Source organism: Thalassophryne amazonica, chromosome 3 (assembly GCF_902500255.1).
Source record: "Thalassophryne amazonica chromosome 3, fThaAma1.1, whole genome shotgun sequence".
Classification (NCBI taxonomy): Eukaryota; Metazoa; Chordata; class Actinopteri; order Batrachoidiformes; family Batrachoididae; genus Thalassophryne; species Thalassophryne amazonica.
In genome coordinates, this window is record NC_047105.1 from 44,967,907 (window position 1) to 44,990,457 (window position 22,551).

General features: G+C 39.6%; 1 protein-coding gene across 1 annotated transcript in view; it reads right to left on the reverse strand.

The window, feature by feature from the left end:
* Positions 1–656: 656 nt before the first annotated feature.
* The window catches only part of igsf8 (immunoglobulin superfamily, member 8), a 28,507-nt gene continuing 6,612 nt past the window's right edge, over positions 657–22,551 (reverse strand). Inside the window, exons 3-9 of the mRNA XM_034166142.1 lie at positions 20,324–20,785; positions 9,701–9,879; positions 8,373–8,625; positions 7,489–7,947; positions 4,758–4,996; positions 3,342–4,712; positions 657–2,274 (exon numbers count right to left, since the gene is read on the reverse strand). Coding sequence (XP_034022033.1) covers positions 4,869–4,996; positions 7,489–7,947; positions 8,373–8,625; positions 9,701–9,879; positions 20,324–20,785 — 1,481 coding nt within the window. The 3' untranslated portion in view covers positions 657–2,274; positions 3,342–4,712; positions 4,758–4,868. The remainder of the gene's footprint in view (positions 2,275–3,341; positions 4,713–4,757; positions 4,997–7,488; positions 7,948–8,372; positions 8,626–9,700; positions 9,880–20,323; positions 20,786–22,551) is intronic.

Sequence of the window (22,551 nt, forward strand, 5' to 3'; positions counted from 1 at the left end):
CCTTTTGGTCCAGACAGCATGTATCTTTTGATTGTCACCTGCTTTCAATTTGGTCACAAGTGCTTATGTGAAGCTTTTTCTCCAGAAAACGTGTATCCAATTTAGAGGAGATACCAGGAAGCACTGCAGTTATCACCTCGACAAGGTTTTAACTGTGATTTACTTTTAATTTGGCCATAAGGGTCGCAGTGGTCACAAGGGTGACTCGTGTGTGAACTCATCTAAGATTTTGATCCATAGAACATTTGTCTCTTATATGAAAGCAACATCTGGAAGCGTTATCATGGTGACAAGAGGTGTAATGAACAGACACATAAAACAATTTTAAAGTCCTGCATCCTGAGGTAATGGAACAACAACAACAGAAGAGTCCTGATTGTTGAAATGTTGCTCGCAAGTCAGTGCTGAGAGTTCACATGACCGGATGCATAAACGTCTGCTTGCCTCATCTCATATTACACAGTGCAGCAACCGTAGGAAATGTATTGGTTTTCGCACTATAGATGGAAAATATGCACCACGAGTTCACTGTCAGACAGACTGGAGTTTTTCTTTCACCACAGAATGCCTTGGCCGGCTCCAGCAGCCACAGATATGACCCTTTTTTTCGCAGCTTAGAATGGACTTTAACCGCAGTAAAACTAAAAACACAATGACATTATAAATCCAGAGTGGTTTATTGATTTATCAACTGGCAGGTTTGCCAAAGCACCATTAAAAAAAACAAACAAACCAGAGCATTACCTCCCATTTGAACAATGGCAGTAAATTGCATTTAGAGACAGTGGTATTAAAGAACAAGTAAACAATTGAAACATCTTCAAAAACGGTTTAATACATTGTCAAACTTAACAACTTAACCCTCAAGTGACCAAGCTATTTTATACCGACTAATATGACCGTGCGGGGTTATTTATGACCCCATTGACTTTATATTGGAATACTTCTATATGAATTATTTAGGGTTCTTCATTTTTATTTCACTCTCTAATACATTTGTCCATCATCTTTTTCATCCTCAATCTGGGCATCAAGAATCAGTCTCAATGCTTGTGCAGCTGTAAATCTTGCTATTCTTGGTCTGTTGGCCAGGCTTTCTTGCAAAATAGTAAAATATAATGATTAGAGTTGGCAAATTACAATACCATCTGAACCTATGATGTCAAAAATCTCATAAATCTTCCCGGGGGTCACAAGTTTGGATTATAACTTGCTTGCCACACGGATCGGCCGATCCTTGCAAAATTGGTCGGAAACATTTTTCCAATTAAAATGAGAAAAATAGTGCACAACAATATACGCCGAGGGTGATAAATGACCCCACTCAGTCACTTGAGGGTTAAGAGAGCAGTTTCGTGCCGTGCATGCTCGGTGCAACATTTACAGCTGGCTGCAATTCACAGGGAACAGATTTCAAAAGAAACAAACGGGATCTGCACCGACTCTGAGGTGGGGGGGAAGGGCAGCGGGATGTGCACACGCTGCGACCACAGATTAAGAGACGAATGTGCACAAAAGCAATGCCTTCTGAAACAAAAGCCAGTGTTGTGCTGCTGCTGCGATGCGCGTGCCTGTTTTTCATGCAGCGGAGCATGTCAACAAATCAGCTGCAAGCAAAATGGCTCAGGACACATCCACAACTACGATTTTATTCACCAGTGTTGCGTTATAACCGACATTTAGGGATGATGGACTGGTTGCCAAACCAAAAAGGAGACAGAAACAGAGACAGTGCAGCATGTCTCGCTGCAGACCGAGCTACAAGCCCAAAGTATTTCAATGGATAAGTGATCACAATATGCAGATCTACACAAAGAAACCTTTCAAAATGGGGCGGGGGTCCACGTCACTCATTTAAAGGATGAAGACAGTCCATCTGTCCAACACATTTTTGTAGGATAGCAGCAGGAGCAGCTACAGTCACATATGCACGTGCTGACATTGCAAACAGCATAAACCTACAACACTATGACGATGACAACAGCCAGACTTCACCTAACTAAATTCTCACCTTTGGGAACAAAAACAAGAGGTTTCCTGTTTGTGCAACACTCACAGTACTTTTTTTTCTTTTTCTCAATTTCAGTCACCCATCAAGAGCAAATGAACAATTCAGTACAGCAGAGTGACCTTTCAGTTGGAAGAAAATCAAGTAGAAGAATGACACCAGCGGGCTTTGGTCCCAGTCATTTTATCCAAGTGCTTCACAAAAAAAAAAAAAGAAAGAAAGAAAGAGAAAGAGAGAGAGAGAACTGAACTCTAAACACAGGTGACCTGAGTATGATGGCTGAGATGTGCAAAAACAGTTTTACAAATGGCACACTTTTACAAGAAGTCCTGAAAGTTTCTGACAGAAGGGGAATGTACCAAACGACAGATTCCGACCGAAAGGGAATGTACCAAACGACAGATTCCGACGGAAGGGGAATGTACCATATGACAGATTCCGACAGAAGGGGAATGTACCAAACGACAGATTCCGACAGAAGGGGAATGTACCAAACGACAGATTCCGACAGAAGGGGAATGTACCAAACGACAGATTCTGACGGAAGGGGAATGTACCAAACGACAGATTCTGACGGAAGGCGAATGTCCCAAACGACAGATTCTGAAGGAAGGCGAATGTCCCAAACGACAGATTCTGACGGAAGGGGAATGTACCAAACGACAGATTCTGACGGAAGGGGAATGTACAAAATGACAAATTCTGACAGACAGGGAATGCACCAAATGACAGATTCTGTCAGAAGGGAAATGTATCAAATAACAGATTATGACAGAAGGGGCATTCGGTAGACTCCCCTTCCGTTACATTCGGCATTTGGTACATTTCCTTTTCTGTCAGACTTTGTTATTTGGTACATTCCCCTTCCATCAGGTTCAGCAATTGGTACATTCCCCTTCTGCCAGAATCTATCATTTGGTACATTCCCCTTCTGCCAGAATCTGTTATTTGGTACATTCCCCTTCCATCACGTTCAGCATTTGCTACATTCCCCTTCCATCACGTTCGCCATTTGGTACATTGCCCTTCTGCCAGAATCTATCATTTGCTACATTCCCCTTCCATCACGTTCGGCATTTGGTACATTGCCCTTCTGCCAGAATCTGTTATTTGGTACATTCCCCTTCCGTCACGTTCAGCATTTGCTACATTCCCCTTCCATCACGTTCGCCATTTGGTACATTGCCCTTCTGCCAGAATCTGTTATTTGGTACATTCCCCTTCCGGCATATTTGGCATTTGGTACATTTCCCTTCCGTCAGAATCTGTCATTTGTAAATTTAAAGTGTTCTGCCCTTTGTAAAAGTGTTTTTGCACGTCCTAGCCACCGTACCTGAGCACAGCTTACTTACATTAAGTAAAATAAAACAGCCAAACTCAAAGTATTCACATGCTTCAGCTCAGTGCATCATGGAAAAGCTCTCCATTGCTCATTCTTGCATCAATGCAAGTATGTGTAGGAACGTCAGCAGAGCGGTGGTGCTTCCTTATAAAGTAATGCGCACAGACTGTTTATACATTCGGCTTCATATAAACATTCTGAACGTGAACCCATGCAGCATTCATATTAGTGGCAGTGCTAGAGGTGTAACAAAACAGAAACCTTTACACCTCAGTGTTTTTTCCTGAAAAGAACAAGCAGCTTGTGCCAAAATCTGCTGGAGCGTAACAATTCACATCAATCTGTTGCACAAGACTTTAAATTTAAAAAAACGTGTTCCGTTAATTAAAGGATGATCTTTGTATTCTGTGATACAGAAAGCAAAAACAACCATCTGGCAGTGCTGCTTGAACAGCTGCTACAATTAATTGATTATCAAATTAAACGCCAAATATTTTGGTAATCGATTCATCTTTTTCAGTCATTTTTTTAATGACCACATTTTTTCTTATTTTAGCTTCTTAAATGATAGTATTTTATCGGTGCTTTACTCCTCTCCAACAGTAAATCAATTATATTTGGGTTGTGGTAGAAAAAAAAAACTACTACATTTGAGGACGTCATCTTGAGCTTTAAGAAACACTGACTGATATTTTTCATCATTTTCATATATTTTACAGGTTAAGCAACTAATGGATTAATCCAAAAAAAATAATAATCAACAGGAAGAGGGTTAGTTATTTTTCCCCCCATGACTGCCTTTTTAAGTTTTGGCACTTTATATCCTTTACATCTTGATTTTTATTTTTAGAAAAATTGGAAAATAAATACTTTTTAATGACAAAATATTATTTTTGGAAGAATTTGTGGTTATGATTTATTGGTAAATTAACGAAAGCATAAGCAACTAACCCAAAAATAATCAATAGACTAATATAAAAAAATTGTTAGATTCATCAATTAAAAAAAAAAAAAAAAAAAAATCAACAGATTAATCTATTATAAAAATAATCATTAGATGCAGATGTAGCTGCTTGCTTGCTTGGTTTTCTCATCCAACCAATGCCTCAGTATCAGAAATTAACTTCTTACCCAAAAGATATATTAAATCTTCAACCACATACAGCATTTGGCAGTTAAAAAAAAATGTTAAGCTGAGATGTAATGTGGCAAAGAGAAGTTCTTGAGGACCATAAAGGTCGACGGGGTAACGGAACTCCATCTAGATCTGTTAAATATATGCCTGTTGGTGCATCACACAGCAGTTTTCTGGGAACGTTTCAATTTAAAGTGGGGTTTCTTTTGGCAGTACTTCTCCAACATAAAAGTCAAGGGGAAAGAAAAAAAAAAGTTGAAACAGCTTTTTTTTTTTAACGTTCTGTTGCAGTCATTTCTGAGCCTCTTCTAGCCTGCTGGCTCCCTGTGTGTCTCCTGGATGACCTGTTGGTGCCGTTTTGCTTTCAGACAGGCTGTGACAGTTTATTTCTGAGCACGGCGCTTGGCCAGCCGCTTCATAAAGCAGCAAGTCACCGCAGCGATGATGACAATGCCCACAAACAAGGCAGAGGAGACGCCGACTACCAAAGGGATGAGGAGGAGGTCAGCAGCTGTGAGGAGGAGAAAGAACAATCGAAAACAGAGGAAAGGATGCACTCATGTTAATTTTGTTAATGTCAGTGGTAATGAAGGAAATTATAATCACTCGTGTATATATATATATATATATATATATATATACACACACACACAGTGATGCCGGTAACGCGTTACTCTAATCTAACCACTTTTTTAGTAACGAGTAATCTAACGCGTTAATCTTTCCAAATCAGTAATCAAATTAAAGTTACTTCTCCCATCACTGTGCGTTACTATTATTTTTGCATTGTGGGTCGACAGCAGCATTAAACTTGGTCTGTGGGCAGGAGGTCGGGGTTCGACTGAACTGCCCACTTTAAGCGAGCTGTGAGCTTTTCATTTGCGGTTTTCTGCAGCAGCTACGACTCGTCCTCACCTCTTAAAGCGCGGTGACAACAGCACACCTGCACTGAGCACAAAGACATTTTTATGCTGTTTTTCTCCTTTATTTAGAATTCTGAGCTGAAACGCTCCGTATCTGCTCGTTAAAAACAGCTGATCCTCCGCAATGCGTCAACAACTAACACTATTTTCCACTCAAATGCACCTAAACTCACTGTCTGAGGACCACTTGATGTGAAAACGCAATAAAACTTTCATACCTGTAAATCTGATAATGTTTTCTGCATAAATAAATGTTATCCATTCCTTGTGCTTAAACACCAAAGCAGGGGCGAATCCAGATGGAATGGGGGTATGGGACAGGGATGTGCCCCCCACAACACCCCTAGATTAAAGGTCCAGTTTTGAAGGCTTTTTTTACTACAACTACTAATACTACTTATAATAATAATAATTTTGACAAGTAAAATGTTTAGAGAGAATTTAAATGTTAGAAAAATGTTAGAAAGAATGTAATAGTTACATTTATAAACAATGTAGGTTAGAAATTGCAAGTTTTACTGTTACCTCTTATTTAACTGTGACCTCATATTTAACTGTTCAACAGTTAAATATGAGGTCAAGAAAGAGGTCTTTATTTTACTTTTTATAAAAAAAGTATTTATTTTCATTGAAGTCAAGAAAGGGTGACTATAAATCGAGTTTTGGCAAAACAAGTATTGTCATGTTGAGGTGGCAAAGCGTTGTTGTCAGCAGCTGGGAAAAGTAACTAAAAAAGTAACTAGTAATCTAACTTAGTTACTTTTACAACTGAGTAATCAGTAAAGTAACTAAGTTACTTTTTCAAGGAGTAATCAGTAATTGGATTACTTTTTCAAAGTAACTGTGGGAACACTGTGTGTGTGTGTGTGTGTGTATATATATATATATATTTGTGTGTGTGTGTGCTCAAGATAACTCAGAATCCGGTGAACTGATTTTCCCCAAAATTGGCACGAATATTACTTGGGTGTTTCCACATGATTGTCTTTTGGAGCATTCGTCAAAAATGTTGATTTATGCCCCAGCCTCACCTATGGTCATAAACCTTTGGATAATGACTGAAAGGATAAGACCCGCGCATACAAGCAGCAGAAATTACATTCCTTTGTTGGGTATGTGGGCTTACACTTATGAATAGGGCGATAAGCTCGACTATCTGGGAAGGACTCTGAGTAGAACCGCTGCTTCTTTGCATCAACAGGAGCCAGCTGAGAAGGTCCGGGCATATGGTGAGGATCCCTACCGGTTATGTCCCAAGGGAGATCTTCCAGGCACGTCAACCTAGGAGGACACCCGGTGGAAGCCCCAGGACATGCAAGAGGTAATATATTTCCTAGCTGGGTTAGGAACACCAGGAGATCCCCCCAGGAGGAGGTAAAGGACTTGGCTGAGGATGGGGACGTGTGGAATGATCTACTTCGTCTGACGCTAACGCGACCCGTATAAGCGTCAGAAAATTAATCAACAAGTGAAACGGTATTAATAAGCGCAAACACTGTTTTTACTAATCTAAAGGGTACACTTAATGATAACCACCAGGTTAATGTACTGTGACTCTGGCTAAAATAAGCATTCCTTATTTTAGCTCTCTGGATATTTACATTGTAATATATAGAAGACTTTACTTGCCTAAAAGAATAAAAAGAGATAGATATGCAAATATAGATGAAGACAAACATTTGTGACCTCACCTGTTTGCAGATGCACCTTCAAATTACTGAATTCAATTACTCATTTGTGAAAATGAATTACGTGCCACCAAATTAAATTTAGCACAGATTAGTAGCATAAGTTAAAACCTTCATCCTTACTCCTCCTTGGCAAAAAACTGAATGAAAAATAATCAGAAACACACAGTTCACATATGTGCATCAGTTATTCATTGGCGTGAATGGAATAAGTCAGAATGATGTAAAAGGATGGTACCAAATATGCTTGTTTTTGGTGGTGGGAAGAAACCCGCACAGACATGAGTGCAAACTTGATACAGAACAGAAGTGGGCAATGGTTGCTTGAGGAGATGCGGGGTATCTGTCAGTAATCTGTCACTGATTATTAGCGTTTCAATGCTGGTGCCTACCTCGGGCGTACAGGTACACAGTCACTGTGTTAGACTCTGCTTTGGCCCCTGTGTTGTACCAGGCTCCATTTGGGTCCATCCCCCAGGCTTCGGCTTGACAAGTGTACACTCCCTGGTCATCTAGGTTGGCTGAGTGGACCCTCAGTCTGTAACTGTTAGCCGACAGGCGGTCGATGCTAACCTCACTGCCATTAGAGTAGACCTGCGCCACACCATCATGCATGATGGCGGCGATTAGTCTGGGTTTTTCTTCGACTGGAAGGTTTGGTGAAGAAGTCTCAGATGGTGAGCCCTGTCTCGTCTTGATAACTGGTGCAGGGATTGGCCGCCACAGCCACTTCACCTGTGGCTGGGCGGGGCCCGTGGTTGTCACGTTGGTGTTGCAGATCAAAGTGACGGTGCTGCCTCTTTTTAACAAAGGACCCCGCGGGAGCTGTGCCACAGCTGCAACCAGCACTTCTATGAAAGGCAGAAATAAAGACAGAAGCACAGATAAGACAGGCGAGTGAATCCCACAGTATTTATTCCCACATTTTTTTAATGATTTAATTACATAAAATGGACGAGCTTGGCAACAACTTAGATTGTCTGTGTGCACGTGAGCCACTGTTCTTGTGTTCTTGCTGTCAAGCGAGCGGCGCCCAAATGTGGTTCTCCCTGCCCCATTCACACTCATCTCAAGTCAAAACCTGACCAAAGTAGGTAACTTCAGCTCATAAAACACACGTTTTGCATCGGGCAGTTTCAAAACCCCACTTTTATTTCAAGAAAATAGTTTAACTACGTCAGACACAATGAAGCAGCCCAAATCCAAAGAAAATATAGTGCCATACATACAGTAATTGGTCAACAACCTATTCTGACCTGTGTACAGGACCTCTCACCTTTGGCCTTGCGTGTGACGGTGACCCCCTCAGACCTCTGGGTGAGCGTGGCAGCAGTAGAAGATCCAGGATTTCTCCTCCCGGCGTAGACGCTCACCATGCACTGATACACACCAGCATCAGCGCTGCGGGCTGAGAAGAGTTTCAGCGAGTATTTCCCAAACGCGACTTTCTCCATAGACCCGCCACTAGCTCGGCTGGGGTCGTCACCCCAACTGACTACACTGTCTGGACTCATCCGGACCACCTCCACCTAAACATGATGCAAGTTTGTAAAGTGGAGTTAGTAACCACGCCAGAGACGTAGACTTTGGCAACCACTTTGGTCAATGTGTAACTTTCTATGTTAGTATTTTAAAGAACGCATCAACAGATTTGCAATACATTTGGCAAGTACACTGGTCCGATGGATGGGAAGAAGTGATTTTAGTCTGGTTAGGATTATTCAACGTTCAAGGTCAAATTTTGGTCTCTATGTCTGCATAACAAGCTGATGTTAATAAATATTTATTTAATATTTTAATCACACTCACTCACTCATCTTCAACCTGCTTATTCCAATTACGGGTCATGGAGGGGGAGCCTATCCCAGCAGTCATAGGGAATGAGGCGGGGTACACCCTGGACAGGACGGCAGCCTGTCGCAGGGCCACATATAGACAAACAAACACATTCACACCCGCATGCACACCTACAGACAATTTAAAGTTTCCAATCCACCTAACCTGCATGTCTTTGGATGTGGGAGGAAGCCGGAGCACCAAACACATGGAGAACATGCAAACTCCACACAGAAAAGCCACAAGTGAGAATCGATCCCATGGCCTTCTTGCTGTGAGTCAACAGTGCCAACCATTAATATTTTAATATTAGTATTTATTTGAACTTGATGCTATAAATGCCCAGGTAACATTATACCTACATACTTAATAATGTCGGCATGTCAACCCTGTGCTCTCCGAGTACTTTTGATTATTAAAATGATTTACAACATCGCACACACACACACTTTATATTGGCTACTTATTGAAGTGCCTCGCCATTAAGTGGTAAATGGAATGCATTTACACAGCGTCTGAAACAAAAACTCAAAGTACTTTATAATGATGCCTGCCTCGCATCCACTCATTTACACACACACACACACACACACACACACACACACACACACACACACACACACACACACACACACACACACACACACACACACACACACACACACACACACACACACTCACTCTGATGTCAGCGTGCTGCTATACAAAGGGCTCAAATGCACACCAGTAGCAACTTGGAGATTAAGGGCCATGCAACAGTCAAAGTACCTCAACTCCACCAGTAGCGACTCCATCGCTGCTTACAGAACCTCTCTTCATCCACTGGACCAGAAGGCCCGAGTCCACTTCAGACGGCAACCCCAACACCTCACAGGTCAAGATGAGAGGAGACCCGACCTGCAGGGGAACCTCCCCTCTCGGCGAGGAGGTTACGGTCAGAGACTCGGCTGGAGAGAGGGACAGAAAGAAAAAGCTCCAATAATAAGTACCAGAACTCCTCTGTGATGGTAAAACTGACATATTAAACCATTCACTAAAAGCACGACAATGCATTATTGTAGGGCTGCCACAAATTATTATTTTTCAGTATTTATTAATCTGTATCTGTGTTAAAACATACTGGCTCAGAAAAAAAAGTTGAGATTTGCTTTAAAATGTATCTTTAAAAAGTGACTTGGTTCAATTGTTAAAATATCCATCATCATAACATTCACAATGTCACTTAACCCACAAAAAACTCATGTTCACTACAGAAATGGATTCATCCTCATTACCAATAACACATTCTAGTGCAAAAACAGACCTACACTAACAGTAGCCTTTAATTATTAAATTCATCATTTGAGTTGTAGTCTTACACACCTCTCTGCAGCTTCTCTCCCCCTGCCATCCCCCCAATACCCCATCTCCGTAGAGACGGTGCCTGCTCCCAGACCACCAATAACCAGCAAAAATCTATTTAAGCATAAAAATTCAAAAAGAAAAAATAATATAGCACCTTCAACTGCACCACAGACTAAAACAGCTAAATGTGGTCTATTAAACATTAGATCTCTCTCTTCGAAGTCCCTGTTAGTAAATGATATAATAATTGATCAACATATTGATTTATTCTGCCTTACAGAAACCTGGTTACAGCAGGATGAATATGTTAGTTTAAATGAGTCAACACCCCCGAGTCACACTAACTGCCAGAACGCTCGTAGCACGGGCCGAGGCGGAGGATTAGCAGCAATCTTCCACTCCAGCTTATTAATTAATCAAAAACCCAGACAGAGCTTTAATTCATTTGAAAGCTTGTCTCTTAGTCTTGTCCATCCAAATTGGAAGTCCCAAAAAACAGTTTTATTTGTTGTTATCTATCGTCCACCTGGTCGTTACTGTGAGTTTCTCTGTGAATTTTCGGACCTTTTGTCTGATTTAGTGCTTAGCTCAGATAAGATAATTATACTGGGCGATTTTAACATCCACACAGATGCTGAGAATGACAGCCTCAACACTGCATTTAATCTATTGTTAGACTCAATTGGCTTTGCTCAAAATGTAAATGAGCCCACCCACCACTTTAATCATACCTTAGATCTTGTTCTGACTTATGGTATGGAAATTGAAGACTTAACAGTATTCCCTGAAAACCCCCTCCTGTCTGATCATTTCTTAATAACATTTACATTTACTCTGATGGACTACCCAGCAGTGGGGAATAAGTTTCATTACAGTAGAAGTCTTTCAGAAAGTGCTGTAACTAGGTTTAAGGATATGATTCTTTCTTTATGTTCTCCAATGCCATATATCAACACAGGGCAGAGTAGCTACCTAAACTCTGTGAGTGAGACAGATTATCTCGTCAATAGTTTTATATCCTCATTGAGGACAACTTTGGATGCTATAGCTCCTCTGAAAAAGAGAGCTTTAAATCAGAAGTGCCTGACTCCGTGGTATAACTCACAATCTTGCAGCTTAAAGCAGATAACCCGTAAGTTAGAGAGGAAATGGCGTCTCACTAATTTAGAAGATCTTCACTTAGCCTGGAAAAAGAGTCTGTTGCTCTATAAAAAAGCCCTCCGTAAAGTTAGGACATCTTACTACTCATCACTAATTGACGAAAATAAGAACAACCCCAGGTTTCTTTTCAGCACTGTAGCCAGGCTGACAAAGAGTCAGAGCTCTATTGAGCCGAGTATTCCTTTAACTTTAACTAGTAATGACTTCATGACTTTCTTTGCTAATAAAATTGTAACTATTAGAGAAAAAATTACTCATAACCATCCCAAAGACATATCGTTCTCTTTGGCTGCTTTCAGTGATGCCGGTATTTGGTTAGACTCTTTCTCTCTGATTGTTCTGTCTGAGTTATTTTCATTAGTTACTTCCTCCAAACCATCAACATGTCTATTAGACCCCATTCCTACCAGGCTGCTCAAGGAAGCCCTACCATTAATTAATGCTTCGATCTTAAATATGATCAATCTGTCTTTATTAGTTGGCTATGTACCACAGGCTTTTAAGGTGGCAGTAATTAAACCATTACTTAAAAAGCCATCACTTGACCCAGCTATCTTAGCTAATTATAGGCCAATCTCCAACCTTCCTTTTCTCTCAAAAATTCTTGAAAGGGTAGTTGTAAAACAGCTAACTGGTCATCCGCAGAGGAATGGTCTATTTGAAGAGTTTCAGTCAGGGTTTAGAATTCATCATAGTACAGAAACAGCATTAGTGAAGGTTACAAATGATCTTCTTATGGCCTCAGACAGTGGACTCATCTCTGTGCTTGTTCTGTTAGACCTCAGTGCTGCTTTTGATACTGTTGACCATAAAATTTTATTACAGAGATTAGAGCATGCCATAGGTATTAAAGGCACTGCGGTGGTTTGAATCATATTTATCTAATAGATTACAATTTGTTCACGTAAATGGGGAACCTTCTTCACAGACTAAGGTTAATTATGGAGTTCCACAAGGTTCTGTGCTAGGACCAATTTTATTAACTTTATACATGCTTCCCTTAGGCAGTATTATTAGACAGCATTGCTTAAATTTTCATTGTTACGCAGATGATACCCAGCTTTATCTATCCATGAAGCCAGAGGACACACACCAATTAGCTAAACTGCAGGATTGTCTTACAGACATAAAGACATGGATGACCTCTAATTTCCTGCTTTTAAACTCAGATAAAACTGAAGTTATTGTACTTGGCCCCACAAATCTTAGAAACATGGTGTCTAACCAGATCCTTACTCTGGATGGCATTACCCTGACCTCTAGTAATACTGTGAGAAATCTTGGAGTCATTTTTGATCAGGATATGTCATTCAATGCGCATATTAAACAAATATATAGGACTGCTTTTTTGCATTTGCGCAATATCTCTAAAATTAGAAAGGTCTTGTCTCAGTGATGCTGAAAAACTAATTCATGCATTTATTTCCTCTAGGCTGGACTATTTAATTCATTATTATCAGGTTGTCCTAAAAGTTCCCTGAAAAGCCTTCAGTTAATTCAAAATGCTGCAGCTAGAGTACTGACAGGGACTAGAAGGAGAGAGCATATCTCACCCATATTGGCCTCTCTTCAATGGCTTCCTGTTAATTCTAGAATAGAATTTAAAATTCTTCTTCTTACTTATAAGGTTTTGAATAATCAGGTCCCATCTTATCTTAGGGACCTCATAGTACCATATCACCCCAATAGAGGGCTTCGCGCTCAGACTGCAGGCTTACTTGTAGTTCCTAGGGTTTTAAGAGTAGAATGGGAGGCAGAGCCTTCAGCTTTCAGGCTCCTCTCCTCTGGAACCAGCTCCCAATTCAGATCAGGGAGACAGACACCCTCTCTACTTTTAAGATTTTAAGATTAAGCTTAAAACTTTCCTTTTTGCTAAAACTTATAGTTAGGGCTGGATCAGGTGACCCTAAACCATCCCTTAGTTATGCTGCTATAGACGTAGACTGCTGGGGGGTTCCCATGATGCACTGAGTGTTTCTTTCTCTTTTTGCTCTGTATGCACCACTCTGCATTTAAACATTAGTGATTGATCTCTGCTCCCCTCCACAGCATGTCTTTTTCCTGATTCTCTCCCCTCAGCCCCAACCAGTCCCAGCAGAAGACTGCCCCTCCCTGAGCCTGGTTCTGCTGGAGGTTTCTTCCTGTTAAAAGGGAGTTTTTCCTTCCCACTGTCGCCAAGTGCTTGCTCACAGGGGGTCGTTTTGACCGTTGGGGTTTTTCCGTAATTATTGTATGGTTTTGCCTTACAATATAAAGCGCTTTGGGGCAACTGTTTGTTGTGATTTGGCGCTATATAAATAAAATTGATTTGATTTGATATAGATGCACATTCCGAGGCCATGCAGCAGGAAGGTTTGTAGTATTTTACATAAGTAAAATAATTTAATTTATTTCATTTATATAGCACCAAATCACAACAAAGTTGCCTCAAGGCGCTTCACACAAGTAAGGTCTAACCTTATCAACCCCCAGAGCAAGTACACAGGTGACAGTGGTAAGGAAAAACTCCCTCTGATGATACTGAGGAAGAAACCTCAAGCAGACCAGACTCAAAGGGGTGACCCTCTGCTTGGGCCATGCAACTAACACAATTGTCAAAATCAATCAATCAATCAATCAAATTTTTTATATACCTATGGCAAAACAATTTACAAAACGAATATACAGGAAATTTTGCCGGTGCACAGGACAGGAGGGTTGCAGAAGTACACACCACTCCCATCTCTGGATGGAGCTGCACCTCAAACAGAGAAAAAACAGAATCAGGCATCAGAAAGGCAACAAATACAGTATATTTAGTCAGCATTAAGTAACAAGAAAAACAGAAGAAATACTAAGGTGATTGCTGGCCACTAGTCCTAAGCTTTTTTTTGAATGAATGAATGAGTTTATTCAGCACGCACATAAACAAAACAAAATACCAACATAAACTCTTACTAACATAAATTAAAAAAAAAAAAAAGAAAAATACAACAATAACTCAGTTTCTCAAATTGGGTGCGGCCGAAAGGGCATGGGCTGAAGCAAAAGCTTATAAACGCCCACCCCGTACACCCGTTACTATCCACAGTTAAATACACTCAAATAAGATAGAAATCAGAAAATAACATAACTAAACAGAATAGAACAATTTCATATTTACATTTTATATCTACATTAGAATATAGTTAGGTACTAACAACTGAATCAATGGCATTCCATTATTTTCAATTCATTTAAAGTTTAACACATTTTTACCTTCTAAGCAATTACAAATAGTCTTGCACCCTGATCATTACTGGCATAATGTCATACACCAGATACTGTTTAATGTCTATACAATAGTCTGCACTTCTTACTAACTCTATAAACATTTTTTCTAGTTTGTGTACTGTGCTAACGTAATTTCTTTATATTTCTTTTTGAACTTATAAATGTTTCCACACAATTTAATGTGGTTGTCCAAATGATTCCATAATTTAACTCCACATACCAACACACACCAACTTTTCACAGTAGTTCTTACATAATTTACTATAAAGTTACACAGCTTCACTGAAAGACCCAGAATTTAGATAAAGTTGAGGCTGTGGCCCACTCTGCTTACTAATAAAATGAATTTAAAAGGATAAAATAATATGGAGGTCAAAGGACAATGTAGGATCAAAAATTACCCCAAGGTTCCTCACTTTGTCAGTGTGATGTATGACACACGACCCAGCCTTATCGGAGTTTAAAGTAGGAAATTGCTAGACATCCAGCTTTTCACTGATGCAAGTCAATCTTCTAAGGATTTTATGTGGATTACCAGCAGTTATCGGCATGTATAACCGAGTATCATCAGCATAGCAATGACAGGTAATCCCAAAACATGTGCAATATGTGCCCAAGGGGTGCTATATAAAGGGAGAAAAGCAGGGGGCCTAAGCCGGACCTCTGTGGAACCCCAAATTTCATGTCACTAAGGTTAGAGGTAGTGTTATTGTACAAAACACAGTGAGAATGACTGGTCAGGTATGATGTCAACCACGCAAGGGCATTCTCAGTAATCCCAAAATGATTCTCCAGCCTATCAAGTAGAATATGATGATCCATGGTATCAAAGGCAGCACTAAGATCTAACAGCACCAGAACTGTAGTGGTGTTCGAATCCATTGCAAACAGAAGATCATTCACCACTTTAGTGAGAGCCATCTCTGTGGAATGATATTTTCTAAAAGCAGACTGCAGTGGTTCAAAGAGATTATTCTCAGTAAGGTGGTCCACGAGCTGCCGTGAAACCACTTTTTCCAGAGTTTTAGAGCAAAATGATAGATTTGATATCGCCCTATAGTTTTTCAATACACTAGGGTCAAGATTAGAGTTCTTAAGTATTGGTTTAAACGCTGCAGATTTGATACATTTAGGAACAGATCCAGAAATTTCCAGCACAGTCGGCTTAAGAATGTGCCACAAACATGGTCCTTAAACAGTTTTGTTGGTATGGGATCAAATAAGCAGGTTGTGCTTTTTGCATCCACAATTTCCATAAATGATTTGCAGAGGGGATCAGAAGGCTTATTTATATGAATGTTGAAGTCACCAATAATCAGAATGTTATCTGCACTCACTGACAAGTTACAGATGAACGCACCAAATTCAACTAAGAATTCAGAGTATGGGCCAGGGGGCCTATATACAGTGACAAAGTAATACAGCTGATTTGTATTCTTCTGACATTGGTAATACATAGCACTGTGGACAGAGCGGAGAATCACATGTTCAAATGAGTTATATGTGTGACCCCCAACAGCTAATAAGCTAAATGTAGATTTATATATAAGAGCAACACCCCCGCCTTGCTTCGCATCACGAGGGATGTGACTAAATGTATATGCTGGTGGGCAGGCTTCATTTAAGGGGAGGACAGGTTTAGGCTTAAGCCAGGTTTCACATAACTCAATCATATCTAAGTGAAGAATAGTTAGCAATATGGTCACTGAACGACCTCGGCTTCCATACAAGACCTCGCACCAGGTTAGCAAGTTAGCACAGCTCATTAGCACATTAGCACAAAGCTCTGTGTGTGAGAGGCGCTCAACGAACCAGTCAATTTTTTACAAATGTGATGTTTTATATGAACTGGTCCAAGGTTTTCCAGATGAGGTGTTCTCCAAATAGCAACACTGCCTCTGATGATTTTTATTCTGTACAGAATGAGGTTTTAGATGCCATTCACACAAAATTCAAACAAACTTAAAATTGAGAAAATGTTGAAGGCGGTCTGTTTGACACATCGTGCAACGAGTCAAAACAAAAACACAACGTGCTGCAGAGTAAATTTGTCCAATGCAAATGGCAAGAGCTGTCATTCAATTCAGAAACATTTAATGAAAAAAGTTTACATTTAAACTCTGCCTCATGGTGCTTACGTGCCTGACGCAGCTCTCTGCTGCTCACAGATTAAAGATGCTATATGCACGTTTTTGAACATGGGATCAAACACTGTATCCATCCAATATTAATATGTTTTTAATATTTTAAACATTATTTATGACCCGTGTATAACATGAAATGACATGAAACATAAAAAATAATTAAAATATCAAATTTGTATTGTCTTTAACTTGACCTTAATTTGCTCAAGTTGTGGCTCTTACAATAGAATAAAAAAAACTGACAAAAACTGATCTCAGTGGCATTTCAGTGTTCAAGTATTCTTGTAAATAATTTTGTGGCAAGTGTACTGATGTGCAACAGTGTTCCATTCTTCTGATGTCAAACCAGGCAATGACTGTGTGCGTAAAAGTGGCCTCATTTCTTGCCAGCACTCTGCCCTTTTTGAAAGCTAGCTGGAACACTGTAAATGCTCTCATAAAAAGTAATAGTCAGTCATAATAATATCTAGGGTGTGACCTGCATGTGTAGATAAAGGCCAGGACCAGATTAACCATGCAAAAGCTGTGAAGAGAGTACTTTATTTTTCGGACTATAAGGTGCCGTTTCTGCTACTACCTCCTACCTGCAACTATAAGTTGCAGGTGGGAGGTCCTGCAACTTATACTCTGGTACGACATATACCGAAAAATCACACATTTGTTAATAATAATAAGAACTATTTATGTATGGCTTTCCCAAATAATAAAGGAATACATACCAATAATAAAATGTACAATGCACAAAAATCAACAATGCATAGAAAAGCTGATAATAAAGAAAAAATGTGTGGCATACTCTGGTGTGACTGATATACATTTTTTCTTCTTCAAGAGGCATTTTTGACAGGTGCAATTTATACTCCGGAAAATACAGTATGATAACGTCTCATATGGTAAAGTCGGCAAATGCACATTTCCAAAGCAATAACTCCATCAGTACAACAACAGGGTCATATATTCTGTGTTCAAGAACTACAGTTTTCAACTGAGTGTGACATGCAGGGATGGGTATCATTATGTTTTTGCTTATTGGTCTGGTATTTTCACGGTATATTATTAGTACTTTTTGGAGAAAAAAAAGAATCAAATTAAGAATAGAATTAGCTCTTTATTTTCCATATAACATTTAATGAACAGTCAAGTGCAACCCCACCTTTGAACATTTAATTCAGCCATTGCTGATTCTGTGCATGCACATGCACACAAAAGAGACAGTGCATGAATTACTGATCATTCAGTTTTGTTTTTATTCTTTTAAACAAAAAGAAAACTGACTGATCAGCTAATCTCTCCATTGCTCTCTCTCCCTCTCAAACGCAAAATTAAAGGATTGTGTGTGTGTGTGTGTGTGTGCGTGCGCACATAAGTGGAACTCCAGTCTCTGCAGTGGGCTCCACATTTGGTGACACTAACGCACTCCTAGCAAGACAGACAGCTGAACCGGTCTTTAATAAATTGGCACCATGACACATGACGCATGTTTAATTGGCACAGGTTTTATGCCTGATGCCCTTCCTGACGCAACTCCACATTACATGGAGAAATGTGGCGGGGTGGGATTTGGGATTTGAACCCAAGCGCATTAACCACTTGGCCACCACCCCTGCAGTACCCATCCCTGGTGACGTGATCATAATAAAATCATGTAAAAATATACTGCATTTTAGGGACTATATGTCACAAGAAGCAGCTCTGAATGAGAGAGATTCATTATCTTAGAAAACAAGTCAATTTCATACATCATGCTCTTAAACTGAAAGACCACGTTTTTGAATAAAATGAGGTTCAATAACCTTCATATTCCTTGGCACAATACTTGTTTGACATGTGTGAGACAAGTAGCAGATCAGCTAGTCTACAGTAAGACTATTATCCTTTACAAGTATTTTCCAAAAGCTTGAGTTATTTGTGCTTACTATAAGCACAATTAGCCCATTAGCTTCTGCTCACTAATTCAGTCCTTGCATTATAAATAATGTGCTGAGATTTCAAACATGTAATTATACTGTATGTTTACCTCAACTATGATCGTGTGTTCAGTGGTAACAAGAAACAGCTTACTCAAGATTTATGCCTCGTACAATAACATTAATTAGCCTACTAGTATCTACTTACTGATGCTGCGTTTACATTATAAATAATGCGCAGAGTTTTCAAACGTTTAATTGCAATGCATGTTTACTTCACCTAAGATTACTCAGTTGTGACAAGAAACAGTTTACTTGAGTTTGATGCCTCCTATAATAATGTAAATAAACATGTTAGCTTCTACTCACAGATGTGGTGTTTGTGTTACAAATAATACGCAGGTTTTACAAATGTATAATTACACTGCATGTTTACCTCATCTATGATCGTCTGTTTGGTAGTGACAAGAAGCAGTTTGTTCATTTTGTGGCTCGTACAATAACGCTATTTATCCCGTTAGCTTATGATCGCTGATGCTGATGCTTTTGCTTCTTGTTGCAACAAGTAGTAACATCACATTTCAAAAATAAATGTGACTTACAGAGTGGTGCAACATACATATTGTTTTCCTCTACATGACATATTTTTGGACTTATAGTCTGGAAAGTATGTTACATAATTTTGACTTTACTGAGACCACAAAGAGGAAATGATGAGTCTGAAGCAGCATCAATACAAAAAAAGGGGAAGATTTACATAAAAAGGGGAACAATGTCTGGTTTTCGTGTAACTTGTCAGCTCAACATTTCAACAATAATTAACACAAAAACGGATGTGCTGTTACTAGATCTGCTACACTGCAAAAAAAAAAGGGGTGTTTAAAACGAGATTAAAACACACTGTGTCTGAGGGAAATGATCTTGCTGCATGGACAGATAATTTCACTTCACAAGATGCCTTTAATTAAGATTGTTACATCTAGAAATAAGCATGTTGAATGCTTAAAATAAGAAATTAACCCTTAAAACAAGATAAATTATCTAACATTTCTAAATCTAATGTTTTTTTTTTTAATCTTGGTACACTGCAAATGTTTTGGTTCTTACCAAGTTTAAAAAAAAACATTAGATTTAGAAGTGATAGATAATTTATCTTGTTTTAAGGGTTAATTTCTTATTTTAAGTGCTCGATATGCTTATTTCTAGACATCTTGTCAAGTGAAATTATCTATCCATGCAGCAGGATAATTTCCCTCAGACTCAGAGCTTTTATCTTGTTTTTAGACACCCTTTTTTTGCAGTGTAGATGACTAATAATACCATTATCAATATGCTATCAAGACATGAACCGACATGTAGAAACGTCTTTACTTGTTTCTCACAAGTCACGAACATTTGCATTTGTTTTTTTTGCCGGGGATTTATTGTGCAATATCTTCTTTGTGTCTGACTGCTTGACAAATTAGACATAGTTGTTTTTATTTAACTTCCTGCAGTTTGAACACAGATCACTGCAGAGAATAATCTTGATCTTGGCACTTGGTGCAGGCACACACTTTGACAAATATCAAAGTTGCACTGACCTAGTTGCAGAACAGTCAAGTTGCCGATGTCTAGCATCCTCTGAGCAATTTTCTGCCACGATTTGTCAGGGTCCCGAATCCACTGTGAGGCCTCACAGAAATAAGAGCCGGTATCATCGGGCTGCACTGCTTTCATCTTCATCACATACACGTCATGTCCACCTGGACCATTCCTTTTCTCTAATGTGATCTCGCCGTCATCGTACCGCTTCTTGTATGAATTTCCAGGAATGACTCGCAAAAGGTTATCGATGGAGATAATTTCTTTATGGTAGGTGTGGACTTCACTGCTGGCTCCACTCCTGACTCCCGGACCACCGCGCTTCCCAAACGTGACAGACAGATGGGTGAGCACTTCGGACTGGATACTAGCTGAGCATGTCAGCGTTAATTCTGCCCCCTCTGGCATTGGCTGGCCGGTGAGCGAGCGTAAAAAGCTGATCTGGAGTGTGTCAGGGATCACTGTGAGTGTAGAAGAGGATACAAACAGATAATTACATGACAACAAATTGCTTCAGATGGAACAGAAAATATGCTCAATTACATTTGTGTTGTCTGTTTTCTATGTAAACTGTTCTGTGTTTGTAACACTATCCAATATCATGAAATTGGCTTTCTGGGATTACTCCAAACCCAACCATGCCCTTGGGTATATAGGCATTACCATGCTACAGTGAGAGGCATCAATTATTTTGAGGCCAACAGCTTCAAAGTGTACAACCATAACAACAGTGTCTTTTTTTCAACCAAGCTGTAAACACAGGATATATATATATATATATATATATATATATATATATATATATATATATATATATATATATATATATATATATATATATAATTTCACAATCAATTTATAAATACACCAAAAACCTTCAATAAATGATTCATAAACACAGTTAATTCTTAATTCACTGTTCACTTCCTATGTTTGTGGAAATTCTGCTTGATGCAAAATTTGGACCTAACACAGTAATGGAGTTTAATAATTCGAAAGTATAAATACAGTTTGGTGACATTGATGGTTTACTTTGAATTGTGACCACAGTGAGTAACTGAGGAAAAATGCATTTTGTTTGCTAATTACTCTTGCAATCTGATGCATGAGTGAGTCTAGGGTATTTATTTTACTCATACAGCAGCTCTCTACCCATTTCTCGATTCAGTTCATTCCTGAAGAACACTACCTTTTATTTAACAAAAAGCTGTGGGTCTTTTGATGGTTTTCCTCCTTCTCTTTCGTCACTCTTCAAAAATACGCTTTGCATATTAGGTGACTTTCCTTCTCTAAGGGCCTATTCACACTGTGACGTGAAGTGGCCAACGTAGCAGATTTTCAAAAATCTCTGTGAAATGCTTGAGAAGGCTCACTCCAGGGGTCCAAATTTCCTGTCTTCAACACAGGTTGACATAGCTCAGCAGAGGGCGACACTGTACTGGTGAAGCTCGACATTTGGCGATAGCCCACTGACTTACTACAGGTCGCAGTTTTTTTTTTCCATCAGAAGCCAGGTGCATTAGTAGCACACTCTGCGGAGCAGTAGCATAGCTTGGTGGAGCTGACTGTTTGTGAAGTCAGGTGCTGTAGCCTATATAAACTCGGTGTAACTTTGTGATTGCGTCAATTGCTACTGGTGCATTGTGGAGATGGGTTCTACATATTCCTACATAGTTCTTCATGCCCAAGGGATCCAGAGGAGGTGGTGTGTCTAGTCAAGCCTCCGATGTTTACCAACGGGGCTCAACTCTTGCCGGCATTTTAGCATGAATGTTGAAAATTTTTCCCAGACCATGACGGATATCAGTGTTACCCAACTGACATCCACTTAGCTCGTGCGGAGTCTTGCAGACATTGGTGCTGGTCGACGTTAAACAACTTGTCACTCTCCATTGACAAATGCCAGGCTAATGGTCAAGCTGTGGCCTTTTTTTTTTCCATCCATGACACGCAAGGTTTATCCACACTGAACTCACGGATTGACCTGAATAGGCCTGGCATCATCATGCCCACTTTACAGGAAGTTCAATTCAAACATGTAGTAAATGCACCCACCTCCACAGAAGTAGTTTGAGCTATGCTAAAGAAGGCATCACCACCCTGATACAATTGTGTAGCTTCTTTGCAGCTTTTACTGACTGTGTCTTTTTAATATTAAGATATTTGTTTTTTTTCTTTGTATTTGCCTTTTTGCATCAGACAAGGTGGAGTTTTCTGTTTGTCTTAC